The sequence below is a fragment of the Glossina fuscipes genome, unplaced genomic scaffold (assembly GCF_014805625.2).
Source record: "Glossina fuscipes isolate IAEA_lab_2018 unplaced genomic scaffold, Yale_Gfus_2 90, whole genome shotgun sequence".
NCBI classification, from domain to species: Eukaryota; Metazoa; Arthropoda; class Insecta; order Diptera; family Glossinidae; genus Glossina; species Glossina fuscipes.
In genome coordinates, this window is record NW_023998444.1 from 1212990 (window position 1) to 1226363 (window position 13374).

At 34.1% G+C, this 13374-nt stretch overlaps 1 protein-coding gene across 2 annotated transcripts in view; it reads left to right on the plus strand.

Annotated features, from left to right (window-relative positions):
- The window catches only part of LOC119638485, an 82492-nt gene that overhangs the window by 61274 nt on the left and 7844 nt on the right, over positions 1–13374 (plus strand). For both annotated transcript variants that reach the window (XM_038035293.1, XM_038035294.1), the window contains exons 4-5: positions 6643–6756; positions 6850–8089. In XM_038035293.1, the coding sequence (XP_037891221.1) occupies positions 6643–6756; positions 6850–8089 (1354 nt within the window). The remainder of the gene's footprint in view (positions 1–6642; positions 6757–6849; positions 8090–13374) is intronic.

Genomic DNA, 13374 nt, shown 5'->3' on the forward strand with positions numbered 1-13374 from the left:
TATAAAAAGAATTGAGAAATAGCAAAGGTTTTTTTAGGAATTGTTATCTCCATGGTGCTATCACATATACTGAGCACGCTAAACGAAAAAGACTTAGACCAATGGATGTCGCCTACGCTTTAAACAGATAAAGCCGCACTTTGTATGATTTCGCCGTTTTAATAAATGAAAAAGTCGTTGTATGGAAATAAGTTGCAATTTTCAAAATATCTAAATAAAAATCGCTGAGCAATAAATTTTGCTCGAATGGTTCGATCTTTTGATTTTTTAAAATTCTCTTACATTGCTCCTTCGAATTTTGTTTATTAGAAATGTGTGCTCAATCAATGAACGTCAGTCGCCTTCGATCGAGACCGCCGGCGAAGGCAAGGGTTTTCTCTGTTAGACAGTTAGCATCTAAAAAGGCTCAAAATATAGTAAAGGTCTGAGAACTATTGGGGTGGCCAGAGACGTCATAGTGCGATTGGCCTCCTGGCATTGCTGAGTTGACTTCTTGCCCCTTAAAAATTACATTAAATTACATTAAAATCTATGGTGCAATAGCAATTCGATGGCGATCCAGGATGAACGTGTAATTCAAATGAGTGACTATGAGCCGAAGCATAATGCCAAAAACGCAATAGCATTATGCTCCGAACTATGAGCGCCAAGATGGTAAAGACGCCCAAGGTCTAATTTCTTCAAACTTGTTGACTAGTGCGACTCTTCGGGGAATGGCTGGAATTAACATTAACTGCGAAGACAGCTGGACTTGGTTGTGCGCAGTGGGATGGTTTGGAACATTTTCAAGGTTTCGTAACTACATTCCAGCTTTGGTAGAGATCCTCTGAGTGAATGCAGAATTGTCCAGCAAAGACGGAAGTGCAAGTCATCGCTTGCATTTTACTCGTACACCTAGGTGTTTCGCCTCATTAAACCGCAGAAGTTGGGGTCCTTCTCGATTTGTCCTGTTCCCGTGAAAATACCTAACCTGAGGCATATTGTATAAATCATGTATTTATGCCTAATAAAAATAGAAAAATAAATTCAACCGTAACTCAAATTAACAGTTGTTGTAAACAAACCAACTTTGTAGATAGCAGTGGAAAATCTAATTATTTTTGGTGTAAATAATTAAATAGAATTTTTGAATAAACGATTCCTGTTATTTATTTACTTATTTCATTTTAGTTTTGACAAATTTTCCATATTTTTTATCTTGTTTATTTTCAACAAAATTATGAAATTATTTATGCATTAGTTTTACATTTATTTTCGGGTGTAAACCATAAAAACGATTTCATTTACTGAACTGGCTTTCAGTTTCACAATTTTTGTTGCATTATTTTAGGGGTAAATTGAAATTATTACCATTACATACCATAAATATAGAGGCATGCTTTTAAGGGTTAAGTATAATTAAGTTCATTGCCTACTTTTACTTGCACTTGCACGTTGTTTCTTTTTTTTTCTCGCTCAGACAAAAAACATATTTTTCCGATTTGCTTTTTTTTTTTAAAAATATGATATAATTACATTGCCTATTTTGAGGGGGTAAAACTTTAACTGTAACTTGATTTAATATAAGTTATGTAAAGCATTTTAGTACACAATTATTATCTTTCTATCAAGGTGTAGACGCGAACTAAAGAGAGAATTACAAAACTAATTTAAGTGAACTATTAAGATGTTTCATAATCATATTATTTCGCTTTAGCCTTGTTCTTTTTTTTTTTATTTTGTTTATAACAATACATTTATGAAAGTTTATATCAAACATATACCGAGAGGGCATTTACACGGTAATATACCGACAACATGTAAAGCAATTTAATTTATACTCAAATATTTGAATTCGCTGAGCAAGCATTTCTGCTGTGTGTGCTACAATGTAAATGTAATGCAGATATATAGGGGTATGTACGTGTAAATGTGTTTAAACGCCTACCGGAGCAGTTTTTAGCACTTTCGCAAACTCAATTAGTGTTTTTTAAATGTGAAACGAGGTATCTGCAGACAAATTAATGCCATTAATTGTAAAAAATCCCCAAAAGTACACTATTTTTTTTGTTTTTAATTTTATGGGAACGCTTGTAAATGTGTTATATGCGGAAAGAAAGTCTATTAAAATTTTTCACTTGAAAATATGTTTATGGATATTTTATGTGAGCGGAATATTTGAATGCTTTGTAAATGCAATCTATGAAACAGCTAAAGGGCTTACCAGTTTAAGGTTTTGACAGACGGGGTTACAACAATGTGCAAACGTATTAGTTACGTGTTAATCGCTTTTAATGCAGTTATAAGATAAATTAAGGCATTTTTTGAATATTAGTAACTAGATAAACTGTGATAAGATTTACAATTAATAATAAAAATAATTTAAAAATAAAATTTCATAGGAATAAGTTTTGTAGACCTCTCTATGTACTATTTAAATTCGTATATTTTATATAATTTATTTTAACAATGACTTCTTAACAAATTTCAATTGTATAAATTTTAGACTCTATATTTGTGTCTATCTTTCTATCGTAACAGAAAGTTAATACATATCCATAGATACACAAGAATTAAGACAAGAAATAACATCAGAAGGAGGAGTCATGAGACCGTACTTTCTTTTATACAATGACAGACGATTACTAAAATGATGTTTTTCGAGATAAATTGAACGATTTTAAGGTTTCGGCCACGCTATTTAACCGACAAAAGGAACGATTCATCCAGAAATAAAGTTTCGCCCCAACTCTTTTATTTATGAAAAAACTTTCTTTCCTATGTTTTTTTTTCATTAAGGTTTTTCACATATCCTAGCGGGTAAGGAAAAGAAGACAGCATAGACGCTTCGAATTCCAAGTGCAATAGACCGCATTTTAATTACGATTAACGTATAGTCGAGCTATGGCGAACGCTCGATTAATAGACCCATAGCAAATATCAGTCGGACGTTGACATCCCAGACTGCCACTACCCCCTATTTCTCTCATCTTTATCGTACAGAGGATATCTCCTGATAGTCGGTTCATACTTACAAAAAAAAAAAAAAAAAAAAAAAAAAAAACAATAGGGGAGCGCGGCGTACCATTAAATGCCCTACACCATCCTACAATTATCCATATAATGACTTTTCAAAATAAGTCCTTATGTGGAACCATTTACAATAGCGTTCGCTCTTGAGTCAAAACACGCCAATGTAGTACATTTCAAGAAAATATCTTAAAAATTACCGCCTGTAGGTTAAACGCAAGCAAACAAGAAGAACAGAGAGACACACTGACTGACAAACAGAAAATGGTTCTGTATAAATGAAGGTATAAAAAAAGGTGACTCTACCTCAAATTGTTCTGGGTGATGCCCTTGTACCGTAAGTTGTTCGGAATATGTAAAGAAGTGCATCTTCAGTACTCCAATGTTACTGCTAACCGGTGCTAAACCTTTAGATTGAAGTGTGGTATGTGGAAAACTAAAAGCACCTTTTAAAGCATCGTTTAAAACAGTTTATTAAACATGAATAGCCGAATATAAGCGAATTAACACATCTCGCTTCTTAGTTTATCTTCTTTTGTTGAAACAATAAAGCATGCTTTTATAAGCATAAGCATTAAATATTTATCAATATCTGAGCAGGCTTGGTTAAGCCTGTTTATTTCGCCTTTTTTTTTTTCTTCTTTTTCTTCTTTTTGTTCACGCTACTTATCAATAAACTTTATAAAGCTTGCATTCATCCATTGTCTTCAGTGCATTGTATAAGCAGGCTGGCAGCAATGAGTGCTAAAATTTTTTGAATAAAATTCTCGTTACGGTGTCTGAGCATGTTCGCTATCACAAATTGCGCAAGCAAAATTATTCGTAATGTGCATTAGAAGTGCTTATGTTTAAATTGCAGAGTTTTAGGGGCAAAATGTAAAAAAAATGTATTGCCTCTTTTAATGCAATAACAAAAAAATTGTTAAATGCTTTTAAACAATAAGTTATAATTAAAAACAATTATTTCTAATAACTCTACAAAGAGTTTTCGGATTACCATGACTTGTTTTGGTTTTTGCATAATCAGAATAATTTGATCAATTCACCGGATTTAAGAAAACAATTCCGTTTTCATTGCTTTTAAAATTAAGGGCTCGTATTATTATTATTATAATTTTTAGACTAATGAAATAAATTCTTAAACTAAAAGGAAAAACATTGAGCAGTAGCGACTCTGGCTATCGGCTCTGTTTTAGAAAAGAACACTAGATATTAAGCCTAATAGTTTTAAGAAAGTTATATATTGCATTGATATTGCGGTCTATAGGTGATTTCAGGATTTCCATAGGACTAGTTGCTCTTACTGCTGCTGTACTTGTAGTAAAGTAGAAGTTAAGACAATCGCAAAGAATATACTTTCTACTGAGAATTTGTCCACAATTGCAGACCAAGGAAGAAGACTTCTTTAAGATCCATTGGTATGACCAAGGCGAATTCTTGAAAATGTTTTTATCTTGATTTTCTCAATATTTGTTGCATATGAATGTTGAATTAATTGAGGGTTAATAGAAGAGTTGTGCTGTAGATTTCCTTCCTTAATTTTCTCTTCAACTTTTATTCCAATGTATCTTTGAAGGTCTTATAGAAATACATGAAGTTATATAAGCATGTGTACAGAGGTCCTTGGCCAATATAAAATGCCTTTGCTTCAAGGTACCAGAAGTCAGTTTGCCGACTAACAATGCATTTCTACCCACAAATTAATTGGAAGAATTGAACTTTGTAGTCACTAAAATATGTGTAGTTCATTAAAGAGTCCATTTTATCTCTTTCAGACTTCTTTCTTTTTTGGCGATTGTCGAAATTGATGTCATTGAGGCAATCAACATTTTATAAGGTATAAATCTCTCTTCCACTTTTCGAAACGTCCTACATACTTTATTTACAGAAAGTTATAATGTTTTGGGTAATATACCCCAAAAAAAGTACCCAACCTCTTCAACCTCTTCATTTCCAGACTTATTTTTTTTGCTTTTTTGGCTTACATGTGACCATTCAGAGAATATTTCCAGTGCGAGTAACATGGTGATTGCCAGACAAAGGTAGAGAATGGAGCTAGTGTACACCATTGGTAGGTGTTATACCTTTACCGACTGAACGCTCACTATAGCTGCGATGAAATGTTATGTTCCGAATGGGAATTTGAACACGTGAACACAGGCTTAGGAGTTGCGACTTTTATCGTAAGAAAATTGGAAATATTTGTTAATGAGAAAGAATGTTCAGCAATTTTAACTTAAACGTCCATTCTGCTAATCCTTTTTATGTACACCACTCAAGCATGCGAATATGTTTACCAACCCCGCTTACTACGCAAGAAGGCTTCAGATAATCAGTTAAATGCATGCATTCTTAGTCAGTATATCAAGATTGGGATCGATCGGCACATGTCCGCCTGCCCTTCTGCCTGTCTAATGTCTATGGGAAACGTTCTCCCGGTCACAAAAATGAACATATCGTTTTCATATGTGGAAAGAGCTTTGCAAAAATAAATTGGAAGTGAAAATGTGTTAAACCGAACCAAAGGAAAGGCGTACAGTCTGCCATAATTAAGAATGCCTTCGTTTCCAAAAGCAAAAAAAAAAAATGATTTTCTACTTTTTACTTATAAGCGACAGAGCTACGTAGATGAAACGATAAAAAAATTTCTACTTTGTTCAATGGGTGATCATACAGTCGCTATGTAAAAATGGAAAAATCCGCCATGTCATCATCCGCCATGTCATCATCTTTTATAATAGAATATCAAAATTTACTACTTCCTTCATTTTTTAAATTATTTATTCTTTTTACCTTAGCTAAGTAAAATATTCTTACTTGTTTACGCTTTGTTTTTAAACTGTCAAACAAAACTTTGACAAATTTCAACTGAATAAAGTTAAAACAGCTTCAGAAATCTCATATTTGTTCCAGTGAGTGTATTTATATACAACAAAACTGTATCTTATAATCACACTGTCGACTGAAAAGAACGCTAGCACATCAGCAACTGTTAGCAACTTTAACCGTGGATTAGGGAAAATTGTTTTTGTTAAACCAAAGTGGTTATGAAATTTTTCATTAGTCAAATACCGTTGTGAGTTAAGCGATATATATTAGCAAAACATAGGCGGTCGTAAGTTAGATGAACTAGAAGCAAAGGAGCAGCATATTTCTTATCGTCTGCTGTTAAAGAAAGGTAATCTAACGTATGCCAATTTACTGCCAACATTGAAGTCATTTAATTTAGAAATTCTATAAGACAAAATATTTAGGAAGCATTAAATTAAAATTTCTTTTGCCTATAACTAGGGATGGATTTAAATTGAACAATTTGTTTAACATACTTTTAGCAGTAAATATAAAAAGTATATATTGCATATATAACTTTATGAGATTTTTTTTTAATCTCCGTTACATAATTTTAAATGAATGAAAAATTTAACCTGAATGAAAGAAACAATTTGCCTTAACCAGGTAGAGAGCATCGAGAAAAGGAATAAAAACGAAATTGTTTATTTAAATTTTAAAGAGTGTTTTGCACTGAAAATAAGCAATGAAAACACACAAAACATTAGGAGTAGAATTTTTTAATTTAATTTAGCTATTTATGGTAATGTTTATTCATTCGCCATTTTTGTCTTTCTCGTTTAGATGAAAATTGGGCTTTACCAATGACCATAGCAGCCAATCTGCATATACCATATAAGATTGTGATGGGAGAAGATAATATACATAGTCTTCATGCATCCGATAAAATAGGCAAAGGTAACATTTAACTGATAAAACGCGCATCTGACCGTGCTAATGGACAGATGTATATGTTTATGAATTTTCTTTTCTTCATCAATTTCTCCAAAGCTATTATTCTCACAGCCGTTATGAACGATATAAGCACATTGCGTTTACTTAACAAACTGGAAACTTTATTATATACTAAGGTGCTGTTAATAGACATTATGGCGGCATCTTTCAATGCTAAGAACCAGTTTTATAAGCATTTGTCACGCATTAATCCACGGTCATCATTAATGTCTAATCTTTTGCTACTAACCGTGCTCAGCGATAATTACCGTCATTTTCTAAATGTAGCCTTCGAAGATAATGGCATACAAATGGTGCAAAATTTCCGTCAACTTAAACGTTTGAAAACAATTGCAATTACCGACTCGCAACATACCAACGATAGCCTTGAGTATTGGCCGAATGCTAAGGTATTATCGCAGGACTTTTCCTCCTCCTCCTCCTCCACAACCAGTAGCGATGACAAGAGGAGTCAGTTGTATTTAAGCGACATAAACCATACAAACTTTACATATAAATGGCTGAAAGCCTGTTCTTCTTTGAATTTCTTTAATATTAATGATAACCGACACATTTGTCAACATCAGGAACAAATCATAGAGAATTGTTGGCTTTATCTACGAAATGAACAGCGTAAGGTCAACCAGCGTGAGATTTTAGCGGAGCATTTGATTAAGGATTTACGCAAATTATTCACGCAGCAGCTGTGCCGCAAACAACCACTTTATGATGATGAACAATCATCAACTGTAACTACAACAAAAACAACAACAACAACAACAACAACATTTGAAAATATTAAACGCGATCAACAATTGATTGCAAATCTACGTGAATTCATAGATTTTTTTAATTTTTATGATTTTTTGATTGCAAATATTTTAGCGAATAAACCAGCGAACGCAAATCAACCGCGAAAACATCAACAGCAACAACAACATCAGCGACATGTGCCAAAATATGATTTTATTGTATTGGATGTGGTGTTGACTGATGACGGCGTTTATGGCGGTGGTGGCAGCAATAATAACAGCCAGCATAACCGTATTAATAATACATCATCGAATAATTTGTTAAATGCTTTCAACTGGCGTCCATTATTGATACTTGAGCTACATGAAATCAATTTAAAAACCTATATAACTCATTCAATACAACCCGGCTTTGATGATTGGCTGCTGGTTACCAATGTTCAATTGTGGCATTGCAATACCATATGTTGGATTGTTATCGCCGTTTGTGTCGGTTTTCTATTGTTTGTTGTGGTGGCCAGTGTGGCGGCGGGTATAGCCTTAAGGTAAGTAAGTAAGTGCGATAAGAAATAATCAAATAAGAAATATAATTTGCTTAAAGTAAATAAAATCCTTAATCGACACATTACGGGGCGAATTTAAAACGAAATCAAAATTCAATACAGTAAGTAATAAATATTAGAGACGCGTGATTGACGTGAAACCATATGAGAATTTTTGTTTGAGTTCGCTAATAGGGTAAAATTTTAATTAAAGACATACGAAAATTTCCAAGGTCACTAAACGGAAATAATCTTTCGACGGCCTTACGTAAATTGCTTTCTACAGGGTGATCAAATAAAAGGTATGCACCCGTAATTCGAAATAAAAACAATTGACGCAAGAAGTAAGTGAAAAGTGGAACTAAAAAAACGTACCAGGTGACGACTAAAGGATAGGCACTTAAAAAACGAAAAAAACTGTTAATCAATAAAAAACCTACAAAGCTTAACATTATATAAATAATATATATAGGTAACTACTGTAATGAGACACGCCTACTTTTAAATACCTACACTACACTACCTACACTTTGCTTAATACAGTCATTCATATAAAGACTTTTTAAAATAAGGTGTTGTATAGGAAGTATTCGTGAAAGTGCTACGAACTGAACTATCTTCAATAGCAATTATTCCAGGGTTAAAACCAGAGAACTGCGTGGGCTGTATGCCGACCACAAGAAAACAAGACGGAGGGACGTTATTGGAAGTAGTCGAAAAGGTGATCCGATCCGAACCATTTTCAATAGTGTTCATCTTTGGGACGAAACACATCGGTAGACCAAATTTCATCGAAATAACTCGAAAATTGCGGCGTGTAAATTGAACACAAAAAATTAAAGGGGACAGATGGGCACACGGACAGACAAGCTTAGAACGATTCAGAAAGTGACTTTGAATAGATCGGTTTAAAAGAAGGTCGATCTATCTCAGTTCCTTTTAGGCATTGCCTACATCTCCACTAGCTTAATATATCTGTGGGCCGCAAGAAAAATATAACTCCATGACTTTTTCTTATTTTAGATACTACGTTACGCCATTTTTAAGTGAAAGCAAGTAAGAAGACAAAAAGGGTCTTCGTCCAACCATAAAATATCCTACAGCGTTATGCAGTAATTCATATAAAGACTTTTCAAAATAAGGTCAACTGGTAGAGAGAGATCCGATTTTCAAACAATTTTCAGTACCGTTCGCCCTTGGACCAAAACATGTCGGTGTATCAAATTTCATCCAAATATCTTAAAAATTCGATCTGTACGTCGAACATAGGAAAACAAGACGGATAGACAGACAGACCAAATTTCAAAAAAGTATGAATCTGTTGCAAACACCTTCAGGGTATTACGTATATCAGCACAAACTTTATATACATGCTTGCCACAAATGATGTAAATGACTGCCTCGAAATTTTTGTAGAAATTTTAGTCGGAAGCGCTAATTTCTAACCGCTCTTCCACGTAAATCTGGATTAATACATCAACAACGCAAATGATCTTGGATACCAAGGTCATTGATAGTCGATGATTTATTAGATTAAACCAATGATTTTACATAGCATGTAGACATTTATAGAGTTCACTCGCTCGTTGAATTTCTCCCCACTTAATTGAGGGCAAGTTGAAACCACAAGTCATCCAAGGCGAAAATTTGTACCATAAAAGATCAATAATTATGTTTGTATATCGTTCGCTGTTGAGGGTAACTGCAATGTCATTTTCATGCTCAAACGTGACATTTTCAGTCTACAGACCGACCCTAAGTTTTTTCTGCACGTAAACTTCTATTTGGAGGCAGTAAGTGGTTTCTTTCCTTTACACCCCAAAGCATCAATTTCCCTTATTTACGAAACCTTTTAATCAAACATGAAACGTAGCCCGAACATCTTCATTATATTTGTAACAAATTCAAACAGTTTTTATACGCTCTGCAATTGCGTATTTTCTCGCGTTTATTTGGAAAACTACACTGAAGACAAATGTCAGTGTTTGGGACGGGTCAGTTGACGGGAATCTGTGGAGAAAAATGGACGGTATGAGGTTTAAATTTAGTTCTTACCCGATCAATCCATATATGGAGAATTGTCTTCTTTTCATATTTTCTCTCCGCATGAACTTCCTCTCCGAGAATTTGCCGGATCTTGAGACTTATCAAATATGGCGACAAAAAGTTCCTGTTATCCAATAACTCAATTCTTCCCCTTATTATTGTATTATTGTATGCTCAAGTTTTCCTACCTTCTATCTTAAGTAAATGCAAAATATCTTGAATTTTTATTATGGAATTTACTTAAGATTTAAAATTTGTCATTAAAAAGTTTCAAAATACATTAAACTCTTCTTAAGTTTAACATAATTCAATTTAAACGAAGCTTCTATACTCATTCCCCTTTCCGTATTGCGAAACTATATTTAATAATAAATATTTCCTCCTGTTTCTCATTTCTTTACACATGCTTCCCTACTCTTGCATTTACCTATGTTTTCATATAATAACCAAGTGCTTCTTTTCACTTTTTTTTTTTTTTTTGTTTTTTGAAGAAGTAATTAACTTAAATAAGCTTCAGGTTTAATGAGTCTTAAAAATGATATACCAAATATAGGAGAAACGAAAAAAAAAAAATTAAATAAATAAATAATAAAAAAAAGTTTTGTTATGTGTGCAAAGCTTAACAGAGAAAACGTTGCATATGTGAAAGCATGAACAAATGTATTTTTACTTGCATATGCAATTGGAGTAAAAACGAATAAATACAACTTTTAATTATAATAAAACATCAGGAAAATTACAATTTTAACTAATGGTACAAAAAAACGATAGAAAGATAAAAAGATCAGAAAAACAAAGTAAAGTTAAGTTTACCTTAATCTCAGTACAATGCATTTGGCCAAAATATTACTACGTTCATGTTAATCTCTCGATCATGCTTCAATAATGAAGCAAAAGTACAGCTGATACAATATATATAGAGATATAGTACTATTGGCAATCGCATAGGCACTCAAGTCGAGATTCCCGAATACATATGTACATATATGCGTGTATATCCTCCATTGGCCTTATTGGCTTTTCCATTGTTGTAGAGTGTGTAAGTTGTCTCGAGTAAGCGCCCTCTTCTCTTAAGTGCAAGCTGCATGCATATCACCATCCAAGGCTTAGACATATACGACTCCGCTGTAATCTTGAAATTCGTAGTTTTAGTGAGAGATACCACTTTTCCCCTGCGAAGAAGGCAGCGCGTTCGTGCAATCCATACGTATCACCTCCCCATGCGGCAGTCGCATTAGGATCAAATACCAGGTCTGCAAGCATGAAATCACAACTTTTTTTCAAGGAAACTTTATCAACTTTAGAAGAATGATAAAAAGCCGTTTACTCAAAGCATACCCGATCGCTACTTGTACATGTACTCTATCTTTGCGGCAATTTACGGGTCCCATGGCAGTGAAAACCTTCCTCTTTTGCTTTGAACAATTCATCGGACGTGTTTTTCCCCACCTTCGCACAGACTAAAATTCTACTCAACAAGTGCATGACCCGTCGATGCAAGCAGATCGTAATCGAAACGGTTCAGCTCTGGTGAGAAAGCCGCCAGGCCTAGTTATACCCAATTAAACGCTTTCAACGTGTGGCGCGAACTCATTCTACGGTATCAACCGTTTCGTAAGACTTGAAGAACTAATAAGAGATCACATCCTTCTGGTAACACCAAGTACAGAGTATACTCTTCTTACCATAGCGATTCACTCTCGCAGCACTTGTGGGTGGTCCGTCTGTGTCGACCTCTGAATTTTAGCGACTGGCATTTTATTGCTAGTTACAGAAACATGAAAACTACATGTTTTTAGTCGTTCGAGAAATATTTTTGCATTGGGACATGTGTTGAAAGTACGTCTGATAATTCTTTACAGATTTCTTAGTTGTAAAAAAAAAAAAAACATAACTTCGGACATCTATGTTTTTTTCACGTGATGTTATCCATATTATCATTTCATACCCGTAGATCTGAGATATCACTGATAACTGCAGATATCTAGTGATAGAAGGTAACCGCCATTTCCCCTTAAGAGAAAACTTCACAAGGCCCACGTATGCAAACGTAATTTGTAAATCGCAGCAAATACGGAAAAGGTGCCCTTCTCTCTCCTACGAATGTCGTGCCAGGTTCTTGTATACTGTTAACGGTCCTTGTGAAGATTAAGTGCTTAATTAAAGAATTATAGTGGCCTTTTGTGGTAATGACGACATCGGTCCAGTTATAATATTAACTTATAAAAAACTTTCGATATGAAAAATTTTGATGATAAGGCTTCAGTTGCAACCAATTATCATGGGGCATTATTCTTTCGTTCAAGAGATCCAAGAACGAAGTTGCTCACAATAAACTGTCTAGAATAATCGATCAAACTAAAACTTGGATGAATCGAAATTAATCACAAAGCTGCTTTGCTATTGACCTTGATTGAGACAAGGGACAGTCTCGGAGACGAAGCTTTCCTTAATAATATATGAGCAAATACAATATCATGACGTGATTTCCCTGTAGAGAACATAAAAATTATTTTCCAAGCCACCGTATCGGCGTTTGAGAGAGAATTGTAAAGGGTGCTGTCTTTGTAATCTAACCTAAAATATATCCAACAACATATAATTAAACATCGAAGACTCTTTTACTGAGCATGAAGTTAAATCAAGCCCATACAAATGTCCATGCAAACGCTTTATCTTGAGATTTTCAAAATTGCAGGCATTAGATTCGAAACTACCTAGAAGAGGTCTCACGGGAGTAACAGGATTTGTTAACTGATGATGAGTTAGCAAACCAAGTCGAAGCTGAAGACACTTTAGCCTAAGGAGCTAACGTGGCCAGTGCGCCTATAATTTCCGAGCAACCACTTTAAAAAATAAAGATATTGACCTTGACCATGACTTCGTTTACGTATAATTCATATAAGTTGGTCGACTGGTGTGCACATCGGTTCAATTGTCAGTTTGATATTTTTATATTGTTTATATGGGATTTCATGTTGATTTGGGACTTGGTCCGCGACACTTATTCCTTTAAAAACCGTGAAGAGTTGTTACTGTTGTTGTATACTGTTTAAGGCTCTAAGGGCATTGGACGACTTACGAGACGTGCTTTTGGAAATCAGAAATTGATTTTTTACTCGTCTCTCGATCCTTAATATATAAAATAATTTAACTTAATATATATAATAATTATTTCTATAAATTTAATGTAACCGCAATAATGAGCGCATAATAAATACGACATATACATGCACAACCGC